Source organism: Erpetoichthys calabaricus, chromosome 8 (genome assembly GCF_900747795.2).
Source record: "Erpetoichthys calabaricus chromosome 8, fErpCal1.3, whole genome shotgun sequence".
NCBI classification, from domain to species: Eukaryota; Metazoa; Chordata; class Cladistia; order Polypteriformes; family Polypteridae; genus Erpetoichthys; species Erpetoichthys calabaricus.
The window spans coordinates 151850842-151872589 of NC_041401.2; the positions used below are offsets into that span (position 1 = coordinate 151850842).

General features: G+C 38.5%; 1 protein-coding gene across 32 annotated transcripts in view; it reads left to right on the plus strand.

The window, feature by feature from the left end:
- lrrfip1a (leucine rich repeat (in FLII) interacting protein 1a) overlaps positions 1-21748 on the plus strand; it is a 274944-nt gene that overhangs the window by 158160 nt on the left and 95036 nt on the right. For 14 of the 32 annotated variants that reach the window (XM_051930476.1, XM_051930489.1, XM_051930479.1 and 11 more), the window contains 3 exons: positions 369-419; positions 7853-7885; positions 16160-16213. The exons of 6 other annotated variants lie outside the window; for them this stretch is intronic. In XM_051930476.1, the coding sequence (XP_051786436.1) occupies positions 369-419; positions 7853-7885; positions 16160-16213 (138 nt within the window). The remainder of the gene's footprint in view (positions 1-368; positions 420-7852; positions 7886-16159; positions 16214-21748) is intronic. 12 more of the 32 variants (XM_051930480.1, XM_051930485.1, XM_051930490.1 and 9 more) reach the window with 2 other exon arrangements.

A 21748-nucleotide genomic window follows, 5' to 3' on the forward strand; every position in this document is an offset into this window, starting at 1 on the left:
GCATTATATCCTCTATGAAGAATGCCACCCATAACGTACAAGTTACTAGACCTATCATCTAAGCATGTCTTTATATTACACCACTGGAGCAATTAAACTAACTTTATTGGCATACTTCTTTGCTCATTTACAGTACCAATATATGTCAACCTGAAAAAATGAAATGCTAAGTAATGTTGCTTTGATTTGAATCTGAAATGGAACAAGGCTAACCCTATCAGTATTGTAATATCTGAGGCATCACATATTTGAATAAAATATGTATAATGCAAGGAATTATCTATTATAAAACAATCCAAGGTTTCATCTAATGCACTAACTATCTTCCCACTGTGCTTTTTTCTTGCATACTTTTATTTCTTTCACAGGCTTCTGATGATGAAGAACGAATGTCTGTGGGTAGCCGAGGCAGTCTAAGGGTTAGTAGCTCTGTGTTAAAGTTATGATAACATATGATACAAATATTTAAATTAACAAATGATGAGATGAAGTGCTCCCTGTTAACTAAAATACAGAATCATATATATTTTTGTTTATTTTCAAAATATTCTTGAGCTGGATTTGACTAGTAGGCTAAGGTACAAAGACAAAAGTGAACTTAATAGAAAGAAAGCAGAAGTAATGTGCATAATTGATGAAGTCAGAGTGAATAGACTGAGGTGGTTCAGACATGTATAAAGAATAGATGACAAATGATGTTGAATATTGAATTTATTGGAAGAAGAATGTACTGTCTATAGCCAGAAATTGCAGAAGACTGGATTCTAGTTAAAAATAATCAAATGTTGCTGATGCTGAAAAGTGAATAACATCCTGAAGCAAGGCAGAGAGTAGCAGAATTGTCAACCTTATTTAAATATAAAATTAACTAATTTTTTAAAGGTATTTTTAGCCATATATGATTTCTATCAAACATCCCAAGTGTGCACTTCATTTTGCTTGTCTAGTTTTTCTCAGTCACTTACATCAGTCATTTACATGACTGGCTGCTGTGTAGTGTTCCAAGATAACTCCAACCAGTCTACTACTTACCCCGACAAAGTCAAGGTTTCATTTCGTCTTAGGTTGTAGGAGTGAGCTGTATGTGCGTAAGAACTGACAAACAATGAACATTTACATGGAAGTACTCCGTATAATGAAGTAACAAGGAGTAATGAGCACAGGTGTATTAGACCTGAAAAAACAGAAGACAGACTTGTTTGTTTGTTGTTGCATGTTTTATGTATCACTACAGAATGAGAAAAAGAAAACAAAATGACCAGGGGCCTCATGTATAACGCCGTGCATAGAACTCACACTATAACATGGCGTAAGCACAAAAGCGGAAATGTTCGTACACATAAAAAAATCCAGATGCATAAATCTGTGTGAAAGCCAACTTCCACGTTCTTCCGCTACATAAATCCCGGTCAGCATCCTGTCCCGCCCCGTCTCCTCCGAGAATTACACTGCTTTGAATATGCAAATCAATATAAATAGCCCTTAAGCTCATCACAACAAAAGGAAGTTGATCGAGTGACATAGAGTGTCAGAGAAACTCGAAAGCTCAAGTTCACAAAGTCGCACAGTGCCCGAAATAAAAAAGAAGTCAGATATTTAAGTCGCCGTGAATACGCGAGTCGTAGCCCTAGGGCCTCATGCATAACGCTGTGCGTAGATTTCACACTAAACATGGTGTACGGACGAAAACAGAAATGTGCATATAGACAAAAAAATCCAAATGTGTAAATCTGTCTATATGCCAACTTCCACGTTCTACTGTATAAATCCCAGTCAGCGTGAAATATAATGCACGTGCACGCGCCTGCCGGCCCACCCAGAATTACGCCTCTGTGAATATACAAATAAATATAAATAGCCCCTTAAGTTCAGTGTTCTGTGAAAAGACAATGTCAAAAGCAAAGGGAAAATAGAAGAATTTCAGCAAAAAACAAGTGAGGGTAAGGAAAAACTTAGTATTTGTTGGTTTAAGCAGTGGTATAAACAACAAAAAGAAGCTGATAAGTGACATCTTGTGATGGAGAAACTCAAAAGTATAAGTTCAGAAAGCCGCACAGTGTCCATAATAAAAAAGAAGTGGTCAAATATCAAAGTTGCCGTGAAAAGGCGAGTCATAGCCCAATGTCTGAGTGTCATATGAAAGCTTATTAGGGTACAGAGAAAAAAAATAGGCACACAGTGGGGAAAAAAGCACGAAGTCTTGCAATGGACTAGAACCCCATCATTGTGCCAAGTGCTACCAAGGAAGGCTTCACCCCCCTGCAACCCTGAATTGGATTTAGTGTGCACGAGAATGTTTTTAATGTAGGTCATGTTCTGTATCTGCCCTATAAAACTACATGACCCATATCAGATCAGTTTGAAGGTTTCTGAACTGAATTATTACTTGAATTTGTGACTCTCTGTATGTCAAAGCTGAATTTCACCAGTCTTCATAAATGTGTTTTGTTTTGCTATTTGGCTTGCACAATTGACTGAAAAGTATCGGAGAATTTCCGTGTTCACTACAGTCAGTAGCAGCTGTTTTACTTTTATCTTAGACTATCAATTTTTTAACAGGAAAGCCTAATTTCTTAAAGTCTCAAAAATTTTGTGAATCTGATAATTATCGTTTGACATATCTGGGGTGCTGGAATTTAAACTTTTGCTTGTAGTCAAACCTTAATTCATGAGTCAAATAATTACAGAAAGCTGTGGTCCTACAAGGATTTTTTTGGTGTTTGTGACGTTTACCACTCCTATTTACATGTGTTTTATGGGCATGGAGAAGCTACTATTGTGTGCTATTAAGTTGCAGAATTTGCAGAAGAAGAGTTTTTCCCTCCTCCTGATATTAAGTCAGATCTGTTTAAAGATGACATGAGCTTAAATGAGGGTGTCTATCATTTCCTTGCATGTACTGTGAGTCTTTACGAGTAACCACTTTATTGTTCAGGGGAGTTCATCTCTGCAGTTCATAGATGATGTTGTGATCTTCTTGAGCTAACCGGATTTTAGTCTTCCAACTGCTTATAATCCAGGGTGACATGGTCACTGTAAGAATTGACACCTTAAAATCTAACAAAGACTAGCTGTATTTCTGTGACTGAGAGAGGAATAGTAGTTTAAGTGAAGGTATTTGGGTACCATACCACATAATTTTGTTCATTAGTGAAAGACTGTGAGATTAACCAATGGATTGGTATACTACAGAGAGAGAATGCATTTGATTAAAAGTCTAATGGTCATGGAGAATGCATTTGATTAAAAGTCTAATGGTCATGGAGAATGCATTTGATTAAAAGTCTAATGGTCATGGCACTTTTAGGAGTAGACACAGCAACAGATCCAGAACATGATGTAGATTAATAACTCACATCTGCAATTCCCTATGTAGACTTAATGACTACTTCTAGGGAAATGAAAGTCTGGTTTATTACCAAAGATGAGCATTAGGAGATATTTTTGCTTATTTTAAAATTAAAGTGAAAAATGACTTACATTGTTCTTGGTTTATATCACAACTTTATCACTATCTGTGTAGGATTTTCACATTTGTCCTGTATTTGTGCAGGTTTCATCATAAAAACTTGCAGGATGGTTGGCGTTTATATTTACCCCATATGACTGAGAATGGGTTTTTGATGGGCTAGTGTCCTGCTCTGGGATGCTTCCTACGCTAAACTGCTAGGATAGTTTAATTTTCCTGAGCCAAGAACTGGATAACAGAGTTCAGAGAAGAATATAGAGTTGAAAGGATAAAATAATAAATCCAGGAACATTTTTCTTTTCATTTCATTGTGTTTGCTGCTTTGTTTCTGTATGGTCAATAATAATGAGTTGTATATTTATGTCATAAATATAGTTGGGCTTTTTTTTTTTTAACAGCATTTGTTTTGTATCGTTTCTTTCATTTGATTACCGTTTTTGGTGATAAATTTGCTTTTTTGAATTTTAAAGCTTATGTTTCAGAGCCCAAATGCAAAACATTAAATTTTGTCTTGGCTCAGCAGTCTTAGGAGCCCTCAGTAAAAGAGGGCGTTTTGTACATCATAATCATTACAATTTTAAAGGTTTAATTTGAGTTTATAAATTCCATTTAAATATATTTGTTTTTTGTGAAGCTTTAAATTTTATCCATCTTGATACTGCTTCCATTACACTCTAGCAACTTGTGGTAGTTAGTCTTATTCAGTAAACATTTTTGTTAGATTAATTCTGTGCTTCTTTAGGATGATATCACATCCTGAAACATTTATAGTTACTTAAATCTTCCCCCATGTGTATACAAATTCTAACGACAGTACTGTGTTACGAAAAATAAATAACTGTTTTGCAGACCCATGCTTACATTGCAGTTTGAAGCAACCAGGGCAGCCTTTCTTTGCTTCTGACTTTTACAGTATGATACACCTAACCTAATTTCTTAACACAAGACAAGAGACTTTTAAAACGATAGAAGCCATTACATGTTTCTATGAATATTTATTTACATACTTAGAGGTACACTGAGTCTTCAGTCAGTGCTTGACCCTATGAGCTGCCCATCACTTTCTGAGAAAATAGTGTCTTGAGTTTTACCTATGAGACTGTATTTTCGATGAAGTATGAGCCATGTTGTAACACTTGTTAAAGCTATATCACTCAAATTGTTTCAACAGCAGGTGTTCACTTCTCTTCAAATGATGCAGCTTCTTCTTTACTTACTGACTTCACTCTATTCACATATAAGTCCACACACAAAGACATCACCTGACACTTAATACCAACAGACAATCACATTTCCCATTTCCTTTTGCATGTACAGATGTGAACATGTTGTGATTGGGCATGTTTTTCATTTAAATTAAACATTTCGACAATAATACTTTTTAGCAGTAAACCAATAAAAAAAAATTAATCTATGCTAGAAAAAGAATTTCATTAGGTAGACCAGATCAATTGGGTTATGACCGTCTCTTATTTTTATGTATTCCCCTCAAGAAACGTGCATTGACTGGTCCTCTTACCAGACCAACAGTACACATTTCTGCTCCCCATGATGGAACCTGTCTTTTCACCTTGCAGGGCAGACAAATAAATTTCTTCACATAATATTAGATAATATTCAGGGATTAGCTTCACAAATTAAATTTCTTATTTGTGTACCTCTGATGTGTGAATACTGATGACTTTCTAGTATTATTTTAGGCAGTGTTTCTTAAATAGTTTTGGGACTAGAGATTTATTTAAAAAAATGTGAAGAAGGAAATTGCTAAGTAATTCAGTTAAGTGAAAAATATTTTAATTAAAGTATTTGTAAATAAATTAATATGCAGTATATATTTACAGTGGTGTGAAAAACTATTTGCCCCCTTCCTGATTTCTTATTCTTTTGCATGTTTGTCACACAAAATGTTTCTGATCATCAAACACATTTAACCATTAGTCAAATATAACACAAGTAAACACAAAATGCAGTTTTTAAATGATGGTTTTTATTATTTAGGGAGAAAAAAAATCCAAACCTACATGGCCCTGTGTGAAAAAGTAATTGCCCCCTTGTTAAAAAATAACCTAACTGTGGTGTATCACACCTGAGTTCAATTTCCGTAGCCACCCCCAGGCCTGATTACTGCCACACCTGTTTCAATCAAGAAATCACTTAAATAGGAGCTGCCTGACACAGAGAAGTAGACCAAAAGCACCTCAAAAGCTAGACATCATGCCATGATCCAAAGAAATTCAGGAACAAATGAGAACAGAAGTAATTGAGATCTATCAGTCTGGTAAAGGTTATAAAGCCATTTCTAAAGCTTTGGGACTCCAGCGAACCACAGTGAGAGCCATTATCCACAAATGGCAAAAACATGGAACAGTGGTGAACCTTCCCAGGAGTGGCCGGCCGACCAAAATTACCCCAAGAGCGCAGAGACGACTCATCCGAGAGGTCACAAAAGACCCCAGGACAACGTCTAAAGAACTGCAGGCCTCACTTGCCTCAATTAAGGTCAGTGTTCACGACTCCACCATAAGAAAGAGACTGGGCAAAAACGGCCTGCATGGCAGATTTCCAAGACGCAAACCACTGTTAAGCAAAAAGAACATTAGGGCTCATCTCAATTTTGCTAAGAAACATCTCAATGATTGCCAAGAGTTTTGGGAAAATACCTTGTGGACTGATGAGTCAAAAGTTGAACTTTTTGGAAGGCAAATGTCCTGTTACATCTGGCGTAAAAGGAACACAGCATTTCAGAAAAAGAACATCATACCAACAGTAAAATATGGTGGTGGTAGTGTGATGGTCTGGGGTTGTTTTGCTGCTTCAGGACCTGGAAGGCTTGCTGTGATAGATGGAACCATGAATTCTACTGTCTACCAAAAAATCCTGAAGGAGAATGTCTGGCCATCTGTTCGTCAACTCAAGCTGAAGCGATCTTGGGTGCTGCAACAGGACAATGACCCAAAACACACCAGCAAATCCACCTCTGAATGGCTGAAGAAAAACAAAATGAAGACTTTGGAGTGGCCTAGTCAAAGTCCTGACCTGAATCCAATTGAGATGCTATGGCATGACCTTAAAAAGGCGGTTCATGCTAGAAAACCCTCAAATAAAGCTGAATTACAACAATTTTGCAAAGATGAGTGGGCCAAAATTCCTCCAGAGCGCTGTAATAGACTCATTGCAAGTTATCGCAAACGCTTGATTGCAGTTATTGCTGCTAAGGGTGGCCCAACCAGTTATTAGGTTCAGGGGGCAATTACTTTTTCACACAGGGCCATGTAGGTTTGGATTTTTTTTTCTCCCTAAATAATAAAAACCACCATTTACAAATTGCATTTTGTGTTTACTTGTGTTATATTTGACTAATGGTTAAATGTGTTTGATGATCAGAAACATTTTGTGTGACAAACATGCAAAAGAATAAGAAATCAGGAAGGGGGCAAATAGTTTTTCACACCACTGTAGGTATGAAGACATAATGTAAATGAGAAGGATATGCTTGCATTCTATGACACAAATCATCAGTATTTGGTGTAAGGTTGTTAAAGATAACCTTAATGTACAGCAGGTGTCATATTTAGCCTGTTTTGTTATATTGTCTTCATTGTAGTGACAGTCAAAGATCAACTTTCACATAAGCATTTAAGCTGAAAGTCTATACTTCAATCACATCTTGATTGCTTTGTTTCATGTCCATTGTGGTGGTTTACAGAGCCAACATTATGAAAATTATTTCCCTTTCCAAATCTTTACGAACCTGATTGTAGATACACAATGATGACTGCAACACCACATGCATCAAACAGCAGAGACACTTAGTAACAAATGGAACAGACAGGAGAACCTCTGCTTTCTGGTTTGGGTGAGTTCAGATTAGTGCAGTAAGAGATGTAATCAGTATTGTATCAAATTCAAGATATAAGGCATTGTGACTCATAGAACTCCTGAAAGTTTTATTAGAACCCTAGGGCTACACACAACTCAGTTTAAGAAACGATGGTCTAAAACATTCATGTGAAAGACAATATACCTGCAAGTAATGGAAAACAAAATGGTATGCCTCATACACTCCACTGTGTAAAGTGCAGCCGTATTTTAACATGTGATAACTCCAGGGCACACACTGTTAACACGATTATAAGCAGTAGTGCTCCAAATATTTACTCTATACCCATGTTTAACAGGCATAGAGGAGGCATCTTCAACTAAGCCAGTGATTAAAATATTATTTACCAGTTCAACGTTTATAAAAATCTAAGAATTAATTTTGTAATGTAAGTAGGTATATGTTTGCAAAATACTGTAAGTGAGCTATTCATTTTTGAAGGAAGGTCAGCTGAACATTGAGAATACTGCTGGATCTTAACTTTGCATTTTCTTGTTTAACAGTCAGATTTGGACAGTGCTGGTGCTTATGGAGGGGTGAGAGAAAATTCTGATACCTGTTTGGATTTACTTTAATATATGTGACTTAATATCTAGTACCTAACTACCTCCTTGCTATCTCAAATCTCCAAAAGTGTGTTTTCCTACCCATTTGAATTTGGGTCTACATTTAAATAGTAATTTTTATTAAAAATAAATTATCAGAAGTTTGTTCTGTTCTGTTGTTTGATTTTTTATTTTTTTTTGCATGTTCTAATTTTATGCATACGAAGATTTTAGAAAACTGTAAATTTTATAGGTTTTAGATTTATAAGGATTGTTTCTACCATTTGTTTCAGGTTTTCACCATATCCATCCTTCAGCCATATAACGTGATTTTTTTTCAGCTGTTTAGTCTTGAAGTGAAAGGGAATCTATAGCTATGTTTATACTGAACCTGAACACACATGTACACCAAGGAGGTTCAGAGACTCATGTCTCCCTTTCTGTCCCATTTTAAAGCAAAAAGATTAGTTCAAGCTGTTAGAAACCTACATTATTATATGATTGTTAGTTTACACAAAATCCTATAACTCTCACCACTTCACAAAAGTGAACAACAGAAAATGAAAAGAGAGAATTGCTGTTAAATGAGCAAAGTGTTCCAATTGATAATCAAGGTTTTGGCATCAACAATGAGGTCAAGGAAGAACTTCACATATGTTTTCAAATATTTTGCAAAGCCTAATACTAAGCAGACAAATGTAGTTAAACAGAATACTTACCATTATTAATTACCGTTTCCTAAGTCGACAGACATGAGCACCTGCCTAAATTAACTTATCACATGAAGAGCAACAAAAATGTTCTAGAACTGATAAAAAAGACTTATTAAACTGGAACAATACAGGAACAAAGAGCATGCAAGAAAACAAGCAAAATTAATTGTTGAAAGTTGTTTAAGAAAAGAACAAAGTACAGTTGTGGCCAAAAGTTTTGAGAGTGACACAAGCATTAGTTTTCACAAAGTTTGCTGCTTCAGTATTTCTAGATCTTTTTGTCAGCTGTTTCTATGGTATACTGAAGTATAATTACAAGTATTTCATAAGTTTCAAAGGCTTTTATTGACAATTACATTAAGTTTATGCAAAGAGTCAATATTTGCAGTGTTGGCCCTTCTTTTTCAAGACCTCTGCAATTCGCCCTGGCATGCTGTCAGTCAACCTCTGGGCTAAATCCTGACTGATGGCAGCCCATTTGTCAGAATTAGTGGGTTTTTGTTTGTCCACCCGCCTTTTGAGGATTGACCGCAAGTTCTCAATGGGATTAAGGTCTGGAAATTGAACCCGATCCGAACCCAAGTGGTGTTCTGTGCTTGTCACAGATTGTCCATAACGAACACCATGTTCAAGCATGGGGGTGTTCATATGTGCACTTGGCACCAGGACACCCTAGGCCTCAGTTCGATGATCGACTTTGTGGTCATGTCGTCGGACTTGCAGCCACATGTCTTGGACACTCAGGTGAAGAGAGGGGCGGAGCTGTCAACTGATCACCACCTGGTGGTGAGTTGGCTTCGATGGTGGGGGAGGATGCCGGTCAGGCCTGGTATGCCCAAACGTGTTGTGAGGGTCTGCTGAAAATGTCTGGCAGAGCCCCCTGTCAGAAGTAGCTTCAACTCCCACCTCCGGCAGAACTTCGAGCACATCCCGATGGAGGTGGGGGACATTGAGTCCGAATGGGCCATGTTCCGTGCCTCTATTGTTGAGGCAGCTGACCGGAGCTGTGGCCGTAAAGTGGTTGGTGCCTGTCATGGCGGCAATCCCCAAACCCGTTGGTGGACACCGGCGGTGAGGGATGTCGTCAAGCTGAAGAAGGAGTCCTACAGGACCCTTTTGTCCTGTGGGACTCTGGAGGCAGCTGATAGGTACTGGGAGGCCAAGCGGAATGTGGCTTTGGTGGTTGCTGAGGCAAAAACTTGGGCGTGGGAGGAGTTTGGGGAGGCCATGGAGAACGACTTTCGGATGGCTTTGAGGAGATTCTGGTCCACCGTCCGGCGTCTCAGGAGGGTGAAGCAGTGCAGTGTCAACACTGTATATGGTGGGGTTGGTGCACTGCTGACCTCAACTTGGGACATTGTGGGTCGGGGGGGGGGGAGTACTTCGAAGACCTCCTCAATCCCACTAACATGCCTTCCAATGAGGAAGCAGAACCTGGGGACTCGGAGGTGGGCTTCCCCATTTCTGGGACTGAGGTCACCGAGGTGGTCAAAAAACTCCTTGGTGGCAGGGCCCCGGGGGTGGATGAGATACGCCCAGAGTTCCTCAAGGCTCTGGATGTTGTAGGGCTGTCTTGGTTGACACGTCTCTGCAACATCGCATGGACATCAGGGACAGTGCCTCTGGATTGGCAGACCGGGCTGGTGGTCCCCCTCTTTAAGAAGGGGGACCGGAGGGTGTGTTTCCAACTACAGAGGGATCACACTCCTCAGCCTCCCTGGAAAAGTCTATTTGGGGGTTCTGGAGAGGAGGGTCCGTCGGATAGTCGAGGCTCGGATTCAGGAGGAACAGTGTGGTTTTCGTCCTGGTCGCAGAACAGTGGACCAGCTCTACACCCTTAGCAGGGTCCTGGAGGGTGCATGGGAGTTCGCCCAACCAGTCTACATGTGTTTTGTGGACTTGGAAAAGGCATTCGACCGTGTCCTTCGGGGAATCCTGTGGGGGGTACTCCGAGAGTATGGGGTACCAGACCCCCTGATAAGGGCTGTTCGGTCCCTGTACGATCGGTGCCAGAGCTTGGTCCGCATTGCCGGCAGTAAGTCAAACCCGTTTCCAGTGAGAGTGTGACTCCGCCAGGGCTGCCCTTTGTCACCAATTCTGTTCATAACTTTTATGGACAGAATTTCTAGTCGCAGCCAGGGCGTTGAGGGGGTCTGGTTTGGTGGACTCAGGATTGGGTCACTGCTTTTTGCAGATGATGTTGTCCTGTTTGCTTCATCAGGCCGTGATCTTCAGCTCTCTCTGGATCGCTTCGCAGCTGAGTGTGAAGTGGCTGGGATGGGAATCAGCACCTCCAAATCCGAGACCATGGTCCTCAGCCGGAAAAGGGTGGAGTGCCCTCTCAGGGTTGGTAGCGAGATCCTGCCCCAAGTGGAGGAGTTCAAGTATCTCGGGATCTTGTTCACGAGTGAGGGAAGAATGGAGCGTGAGATCGACAGGCGGATTGGTGCGGCATTCGCAGTAATGCGGGCTCTGCATCGGTCTGTCTTGGTCTTGGTGAAAAAGGCGGCTCAGCTCTCAATTTACCAGTCGATCTATGTTCTCTACCCTCACCTATGGTCATGAGCTATGGGTAGTGACCGAAAGAACGAGATCGCGAATACAAGCAGCTGAAATGAGTTTCCTCTGTAGGGTGTCTGGGCTTTCCCTTAAAGATAGGGTGAGAAGCTCAGTCATCCGGGAGGGGCTCATAGTAGAGCCGCTGCTCCTCCGCCTCGAGAGGAGTCAGATGAGGTGGCTCGAGCATCTGATCAGGATGCCTCCTGGACGCCTCCCTGGTGAGGTGTTCTGGGCACGTCTAACCGGGAGGAGGCCCAGGGGAAGACCCAGGACACGCTGGAGGGACTATGTCTCTCGGCTGGCCTGGGAACGCCTTGGGATCCCCCGGAAGAGCTAGGAGAAGTGGCCGAGGAGAGGGAAGTCTGGGCATCTCTACTCAAGCTGTTGCCCCCGCAACCCGACCTCGGATAAGCGGAAGAGAATGGATGGATGGATGGAGTTTCCTGGCCATGGACCCAAAATTTCGATGTTTTGTTGCCCGAGCCAATTGCAGAGGTCTTGAAAAAGAAGGGCCAACACTGAAAATATTGACTCTCTGCATAAACTTAATGTAACTGTCAATAAAAGGCTTTGAAACTTATGAAATGCTTGTAATTATACTTCAGTATACCATAGAAATCTGACATAAAGATCTAAGAACACTGAAGCAGCAAACTTTGTGAAAACCAATACTTGTGCCATTGTCAAAACCTTTGGCCATGACTGTAGAATGTCAACAAGTTGGGGTCTGGCAATTTCAAAAAGTCTTTGGGCCTCCTTTTAAAGTGAAAATGGGGATGCCTCAATTTCCAAACAAACTTTGAAGATCACAGAAAACAATGCACACAAAATACAATGAGAAAAAGTACAAATCTTCAAAATATTCTTTATCAGTTTATATGACCTCCCCATATCTGTAGTAACATTGCTATCTTTGTAATTTCCATGATGGTAAGATGTGATTTTGTTTTTATGTTGTAAATAGTCATTTTCAGTTACTTAGCTTGTAATCTTAGTTACTTTCAATAATGAGAAAATCTTTGCCTTCTTTTAGATTTCCATAATGTTTGAAGTTTGCTGTCTTTAAGAGCAAAATGGACTTGTGACCTTATGAAAATGCTGTTTAGTCAGTGTGCATTTATTATGGAACAGTACTAATCATTCAGTATTACAAAGGATAACGTTTTGTTTTATAGAGGACAAAGACTTACATAAATAGATCCAAAATAGCTGTAGAGTTTTGAATTGTTTCTTGTTGTTGCTGTATTATACTTCTCCCTTTTAGTATTTCCTTCCTTTTTTGTTTTTTGAGCAATTCATTGAAAATTAACATACTTTTTATCTTTTTCTAGACAGATTTCTTAGTGATCCAAAGGTGTTCCATACCCATATTGTTTACAGTGCCATAGTAGTAATTCTAAAAGTCAGATCCTGTGAAGTAGGAAAAAAAAAAAGGATTAAGGCCAATAGTTGGAGATCTTTGTCTTTTTTGAAATTTTGATTCTTTTCTTGCATATATAGTTAAACTCAACTCAACTTCTTCCCATGTGGTACACAAAGAACTTTTAAAATGGAACACTGTTAGTTGATCATTTTGGTTGTGCTACTGAAGTGGAAAGCATATAAGGCCACCCATCCTTTATGTGGCTGTCTTACATGCTCTCTAGTCTATAATTTTACTCTGGCTGGGGACAACAGTTTCTAAAAAAGTCATGTTACAACAGTAATATATTTTGGGGCTGTCAGAGAAGGTACTGATTACATCTTATTGCAAAATTTGAAAGTCTAAGCAAAAACATACTGCTTTAAACATGGCAGTAGATCCAAATATTTGTATACTGTGCATTTCACTTTGGTTTTAAATGATATAAGAAATGTTTGTTTTTACCAAGGTTGTTTAAAATATAATTCAGAGTATTTTGTTTTTAGCATAGTAAAGGAATGGTAATGAGTGTTAGCAAAGATAGCATTTGCTAGTGTTTTGTTTAAAAAGTATTTTTATGTAAATAATTGCTTATGTTCATCTATAATATTATGGCAAGTGAGATACAATTAACCTATATAGGCTTGTGATTCTGGTAGTGAACCAGCAGTTTAATAACCATAGTAGCAAAACTGTTATCATGTATGCAGAGTACAATAACATTTTTTAACTTTGTTACATTACTCCCTCTCATTCATATGGATGGATTGAAACTTTATTAAAACCAAATAAATTTACTGAGTTATAGCAGCAGACAAAAAGTCCCTTATAATATGAACTGTAAAATAAATAAAATATTAAGTCAAAAGAATTACACATACGTATAAGTTACAATTTCACAGTACAGGATGTCAGTTGTTGGCACAATATATTCAACATAGGATAATTGTATTATTGTCTATTAAGATGTCTGTTAGACCAGTTCAGTACCATTCAGCAAACAGAAAATACCATCTCGGCTGAGGGGTTGATTCATTATAGAGCTTGGTGACTGAGAGTAGAAACGACCTTACGTAGAGCTTCTGGGAACAATACAGCTGTCTTGGCCTGTTACTAAATGTGTTCCTCTGTTTAGCCAAAGCCTTATAACAGGGTATGAGGTTGTTCTAATGCATGGTGTTAGAAGCCACCAGCACGTACTCACATAATTCCTAAAGTGTTGGCATAAAGGAAGCTTCTAATATTTGATGTTTTTTGCAACTGATGCTTCAAATTATGCTTTTGGATACTTTCACTTGTCATTTAAGAATATGCAATTTAAGGGAACATGTTCTGGGGTATAATATTGGTGGATTTTTTTCCATCTGAAATTATAGTGTAATTTGAAAAGTGCAATATATGAAATTCTTATTATGTTATTTTGGTTGAATTGCAAAGTGGCAAACATTGAGTATATTTAGATCATGCTTATTAATTGAGAAATATTATGCATCAAAATCAGAGGACTTTGCAAAATTTAATATAATGCATATTTAGTATTGGGTATATTTAAATCTTCTAAGCTGTAATATCACTTAAACAAATTATTAATGCTTTCCAGGGCATTGTACTTTTATTATTCCCCTTCCTGAGTTTGATTCACACAGGCATAATTAACTGTTAGCAGTCAGTCAGCATTATTCACAGGATGACTTATAAATTATTTTGAGCATTACAAATATAAGGATTTTAATGGCATATTACACCTCATCTTACTTACGTTTTATTTTTCAAAAGGATAATGCTTCTGGAAATTAAAAGGTTTAATATTAAATAACAATTGTCTATTGTGTATATAAAAAGTGCAAATGGCAGTTTTGACCATTGATTTAAGGTCAGACATGGGGGAATCAAATTTTCTTTGCTTAGATTTTAAATGTTTTTGAGCAGCAGCATATAGTACCGTATATTTAATATTTGGTTAAATAAAAAAAGAAAAGCTAAATATATTTTTCACCTTGTAGTCCAGAGTTTAACTTAATAGTAAGTAACTATTCATACTTAAATAAACCATATGGCCTTTACCAAGGTTGACTGAAGATTTCTACATTTATATATGTTTGTCTATACAAAACATATACAGTATACTCCTTTTGTAGAACCAATTGGGTACAGGCGTTGCTCTCCCCCTGCTCCAAAGTGGGAGTGAAGCAATTGACTGACTGACTTAAAAGCACCTCAATCAATCTGATGGCCAAGGTTTGTGGCATGGACCTATCACTGCACTAAAAATTTAAATAATAAAAACACTAAAACAAAGTCGAAGCCCCCCTTCTAAAAATGGAATATTAAAAGAATAACACATTTAAAAGAAAATAAAATTAGTAATAACTAAGTAGTCCATTTAAAGTTAAAAATTCAAAAAGGCCTCTTCAGGCTTGGATGCACGGGTTCGTGAAACAGTCAGGCACCAATCCCACTTACTGTTTCTTCTCCAGTCTTAGTCCCTCACTATCTCTGGCTTATCCCACCACTGCCACCATTTGTGGTACCCTTTGTAGTAGAAGTTGGCACCATTCTACACTCTGGGCTCTTTTAGTTCATTAACTGACTAGATTGATGGTAAGAGTGTTGGAAGACACAGATATCAAAATATAAATGATGGAAAAAAAGTGTTCTTTATTTACAGATGCTTCCACAAAACAGAATAAGGTGTAATAACAACAAATCAATAGGGCATTACTAACTCAAATTCAGTCAAATAAACTCGCGCAAAGAAGAACAAAAATAATAAAAATGGGAGACAATAATACAACAAAAACAAAACGGTCCTACTCCATTTCTCTTCTGTTTGCCCCTCACAAAGTAAAAATTATTTGGGAGTGGGGAGTAAATTAAAAGATTAAATAATAAAAACTTTGTCAAAGTCCTCTCTTCTCAGTTTTATGACTTTGCCTTTTTTCCCTCACCTATACCATTCACAATGAAGGTTGGCAGGCACTCAACCCAGTCAAGATGGAAGACCTCTAGTGTCCATCCACCGATCTTGTATATCAAGGTGTATTCAGCCACCACTTGCCTCATCATAACATTCTCAGTTGCAATATTACTTTGTTTTACCTTCATCAACCAGTTAACATTCCTAAACACTATACAATCCTCATACAGCTAATATAAACTTTTCACATCAATATTAGGATTATTTTAATAATCAAAATAGATGACTCATGAATCATCTTCTTCAAAATATATATATTCCGCAACTGAAAATAATGAAATAAACTTAAGAAAAATGTCAAGAATATTTTTCCATGTTATTACTGTAATTTATCACTTTTCCAGCTTGGTGCGACTTATATCTGCTTTTTATTAGTTCGTACTGTTTGGTATGCTGCTGTATAGTTTAAATGTGCAGGGTGGAAAATAAAATTTAGAAGGTTCAGATATGGTGGAGACTTGAAACTAACAAGAAAGCATGGAGATTAAAAGAATTTAGAAACATTTTACTATTATTACTAACTGTGCCTTTTTCATTCATACCCATGGTTTGCTAAACTTCTGTGCTGTCTAGTTTGGTATACTTCAATATTTTTGCCTCCCCTTTGAAAACAGGTTGGTCTTCAGAAGGAAAAATCCAAGAAGAAAAGTTCAAGAAGTTCAAAAGCTGTATGTAGTTTCTTAGTACTGACTTAAGTGTTAATTTCATGTTTTTCTATGTATTTATCCTGCTTAGATCACTTTTTGAGTAATTACTCTTCTATGAAACAAATCATATTTTAAAAAGCAGATGATTAAGCCACAGAAAAATAAGGGAAAAACCAATGCACACACACAAATATTGCTTGCTCTTATGTATAATATTCTCTTCGTTCAAGCATAATATACAGTCATATGAAAAATTTTGAGAACTCCTCTTAATTCTTTGGATTTTTGTTTATCATTGGCTGAGCTTTCAAAGTAGCAACTAATCTATTTATATAATTCACTAAGTCATGGCAAGCAAGACAGCCACGCCCGCCAACTCACAGAGCCCCGGCCACCAACAATTCACTAAACAGCCGACCATGGCGCGAGAGCAAAGCATTTGCCAAGAATGTGTTCATTAATCAAGAACGAAAGTCGGAAGTTCTTAGAAGATCACACACCGTCGTAGTTCCGACCATACACGATGCCGACTGGCAATCCGGCGGCATTATTCCCATGATCCGCCGGGCAGTCAACCAGGTAACCAAAGTCTTTGGGTTCCAGGGGGAGTATGGTTGCAAAGCTGAAACTGAAAGGAATTGACAGAAGGGCACCATCAGGTGTGGAGCCCGTGGCTTAATTTGACTCAACACGGGAAACCTCACCCGGCCCGAACGTAGCTCACAGGTGCATGTGAACTGTAGCGTATGGTTGCAAAGCTGAAACTTAAAGGAATTGATGGAAGGGCACCACCAGGTGTGGAGCCTTTGGCTTAATTGGACTCAACACGGGAAACCTCACCCGACCCGAATGTGGCTCACAGGTGCATGCGACTGAGGTGGTGTGTGGAAATTGAACAGTCAACGTGACTCACAAGTGCATGTGGACTGTACACAGATGAAAGCAATTCAGGTGAGGAGTTGGGGGCGGACACATGAGCAGGCAGTGCGTACTGAATGATTACTAAGAGATGACTTAAGAAATCGGCAGACTACAATGGCGGGGGCGGAATGGGCGTCAGACAATCGAACTTGCCTATCTAGAGTATGTAAATGTCCTAACACGGGTTCCGTAGGTGAGCATGTGTTGGATTGCTACCGGTTGTGCCGACCTGTCGTTGGACGGTTAGGACCCGAAACCTATTGGGCCTGCTTCCCCGCCCTCTCTCCAGAGTTCCATCTTTGCATTCACTTACAGTCGTATCCTCAAACCCACCCCATTTGGACAACTGTGTCTTTCAGAAAGTGTTCACCCATCAATACATAATTATGCAGCGTATGCTACGCTGCGGGTTGGCTAGTTTTTAATATATGACATGCCTTATGGAAACAGTAGTATTTCAGCAGTGACATTAAGTTTATTGGATTAACAGAAAATATGCAATATGCATCATAACAAAATTAGACAGGTGCATAAATTTGGACACCCCAACAGAGATGTTACATCAATACTTAGTTGAGCCTCCTTTTGCAAATACAGTATAACAGCCTCTAGACGCCTCCTATAGCCTTTGATGAGTGTCTGGAATCTGGATGGAGGTATTTTTGACCATTCTTCCATGCAAAATCTCTCCAGTTCAGTTAAATTTGATGGCTGCCGAGCATGGACAGCCTGCTTCAAATCATCCCATAGATTTTCAATGATATTCAAGTCAGGGGACTGTGACGGCCATTTCAGAACATTATACTTCTCCCTCTGCATGAATGCCTTTGTAGATTTCAAACTGTGTTTTGGGTCATTGTCTTGTTGGAATATCCAACCCCCCTGTGTAACTTTAACTTTGCGACTGATGCTTGAACATTATCCTGAAAAATGTGTTGATATTGGGTTGAATTCATCCGACCCCCGACTTTAACAAGGGCCCCAGTCACTGAACTAGTCACACATCCCAATAGCATGATGGAACCTCCACCAAATTTTACAGTAGGTACACATTCAAATCAGCAAAATTACAAGGGGACCCAAATTTTTGCACAGCCAGTTTTTCACATTTGATTTAATTTCATTCAACTAAATACTGCTTCACTAAAAATCTTTCTTCAGAAAACACCCCAGTACCCAGATGTTCCTAGGAAATTAAAGACATACCACTGTTATCTTTTTTGTTGAAAGTAGACTAAATTACTATGCAGGCTGAAAGGGGTTCCCAAACTTTTTCATATGACTGTATTGTATGAAAAGAATGGTTATTCTGTAGTGGTAACCTAGGCTACTATTGATTGATTGTTGATCAGTTCTTTGCAACAAGGGACACCTTTTTTTAACTAAAATATTGAAATAATAGGGCAGTCATGTTTTTGTACCAAAATACTTTAATCTTTTTGCTTAAATATTACTTGTTTTTGTTAATGCAGCAATTTAGCAGTTGATGAAGGTCATCAAAACTTTCTACTGAATTTTGTCACTCTAATAAATACCATTTACATTAAATCATTAGGCTTTACACATAGTGTGTATTAAATATTTAGTTAATTCACTTTCTACCCTGGGTTTCCTTTCACCAGTAGTGTGGGAACTGGTGCCTGCCCCAGCAGTGAATGCAGTTGGAAACCAATTCTGGATGTGTCCCTTGTCAATAGCACGGCACACTTGTGCACACACTCAGACTAAGCCAATTTAGAGACACCACTTCACCTAACGTGAAGGTTTGAATGTGGGAGAAAGATATGTTGCTCCCCCAAAAATATTTATATAGACATGGGGCTGTGGAACAAAATCTCACAGAGAGTGCTTGAGATTAATTCTGGGACCCTTGAGATCTGAGGCAGCATTGCTAACTACCACATCAGCTTGCCAATGCAAAGACCATACACAACTGCAAAAACATAACTTTTTCTTAGTCTGTTGCTGGGACTTTACACCTTTGCTAATACATTTTCTGAAACAGTACACTGAGAGCCCAAAAAAGATAGGTAGGTTAATTTTGTACAGTTTTGCACCTGCTAAAACCTGCTGTCTGTAGTACAGTGGGAACCACGGTTCACGACCATAATTCGTTCCAAAACTCGGGTCGTAAACCGATTTGGTCATAAACCGAAGCAATTTCCCCCATAGGATTGTATGTAAATACAATTAATCCGCTCCAGACCATACGAACTGTATGTAAATATATATTTTTTTAAAGTTTTTAAGCACAAATATAGTTAATTAAACCATAGAATGCACAGCGTAGTAGTAAACTAAATGTAAAAACATTGAATAACACTGAGAAAACCTTGAACAACAGAGAAAACTAACACTGCAATAGTTTGCGCTATAGCGCTACCAACCGCTGGCTAAAAACACTTTTTTTAATGAGTTTTAAGCACAGGGAAAAAATGAACATTTGAAAAAATCCGTAATTTAATAAACCACCAAGAAAAGTAACATTGCAGCAATGCACGCTACGAACCAATCGCTGTAAACAGAAGTGAAAACAAAATCAAGCCCAGTGCATTCTTTAACTGCCTTCCTACCTTATGCTTCCAGCTCTCTCTCTCTCTCTCTCTCACGCTGCCTGTGAGTGCGTCTGTCTTGCGCTGCCTGTGTGTGTGCGTCTCTCTGTCTCGCGCTGCCTGTGTGTGTGCGTCTCTCTGTCTCGCGCTGCCTGTGTGTGTGCGTTACTCTCTCGCGCTGCCTGTGTGTGTGTGTCTCTCTCTCGCGCTGTCTGTGTATGTGTGTGTCTCTCTCTGTCTCTCTCGCGTGCCTGTGTGTGTGTCTCTCTCTCTCGTGTGTGTGTGTGTCGCGCTCTCTTGCTCGCTGCACAGGAAATGCACAGGAGGGACTGAACATGTACAAACCGAAAGGGAAACTGGTTTGTTCGTATACCGAGTGTGTGGTCATGAACCGAGGCAAAAGTTTGGCGAACTTTTTGGTCGTAAACTGATTTGCACGTGTACGGAGACATTTCACTGTATATTCATTCCATTTTTCCAGACACTTATTCCATTACAGAATCTTGGCAGAATCAGATGCAAGACGGGGCTTGAGCTGGTCATGGGAGCATGCTTACACATATAAGTTACAATATCATTCCTTTTAAAGTTGTCATTTAACATCCGCTAACTCTGAAATTCAACTCCGGTCTCTGTAGCTGTTTAGGAACAGCGTTATCTACTGGGCCACCTGGTGCTCATTTAATTAAAAATCCTTAACTTCTCTTTTTCTTTTGACACCATCACAGTTACTTGTAATGTGTCATTTTTCTTTTTGTATGCTGTTCCTGAGTGTTGTAAAATCCAAGTCTTTTTACCACATTTAAGTATGAACAGCTGTGTTTTATCCTATGATATTTTAGCAAACAGTTTAAGCCAAATCTGAAATTTCTAGTAAAATGAAAGGAATGCAGACTATTAATGCAATATTGAAATGCCCAAAAATTTTAAAATGTACCGTGTGTCTTTATTTTTGGGAGTAGCTGAATAGTCCTTCCTAAGCCTTGTTCTGTAACAAGCACATTCAGGAAGTGAGTGAACAGTCCTCCATCCACCCATTTTATTTATAAATGGTTTATCCTGTTTTAACCATGTAGCAAGTTGACTATGGCAACAGCTAGCACAACGTAAGATACCAAACAAGGTAGTTTTTTCTGTTTATTCCAAGATATTTTGACTGTTTACAGACCACAGTTTTACAGTTTATTTATTTTCAGATAATTGCACAATATATATTTGGGATATATGAAATAACAAACCCATTCAAAAAACACAGTTCACATAAGAAGGCACTACACCATACAACTTTATTATTGTGGTGTAATAAGCACAACTGAGCACTAAAATGATCTGTTTAGCACTTTAAGATAAAAGTGCTTTAGGCTGTTTCAAACATATAGCTCACGTTAACCCTTGTAAAATTTAATATGTGAATATGTGAATTCAGTGATTTCCCCCCCAATTTATTTTCTGATCTTATTTTTTTCAATGCTGTAATGTGCATTAACATTTTTTGTAAATTTGAACCCATGTTGGCTGAATTGTCACTTTAGTCAGAGTTGACGTCACTGTGAGATTAACTTTGATGTTTACATTCAGAAGGTATTTGTTTCAAGAAAAATACTTTTCAGTTTCTTAACTTGAATCTCTTTGTCGGTGGAAGAAACACATTTCACCTATTTTTCAGAGCCTTTATGTGGTTTTAGAGAACTGCAGATGTTGGTTCTCCACAACTCCGGGGTCCTAGCCCAGTTGTGCATGTTGAATTAATTGTTGAACCATATTAGCTCAGGATCGGTAGGAGTGGATTTTTGTGGGGTTGTGCCCTACAGTGGACTGACCCTCAATCTAAAGGTTGTCTCTGCCTTGTACCATAACTTCTAGAATAGACTCTGATCCTCATATTCCTGAATTGGCTTATGTTCAAACTTGAATATTAGTGAGTGATACAAATAAGTAAGAAGTTGTTAGTCATTTGAATATGGCACATCTGTTGCAAGAATATTGGGAATTGTTTATTAATTTCTTCTCAAGTGTGTGTCTTTTTCCCCACATAGCAGGTGTAAATACAGTTGTACTACAAAATAGAAAGGAACTTCCAGTA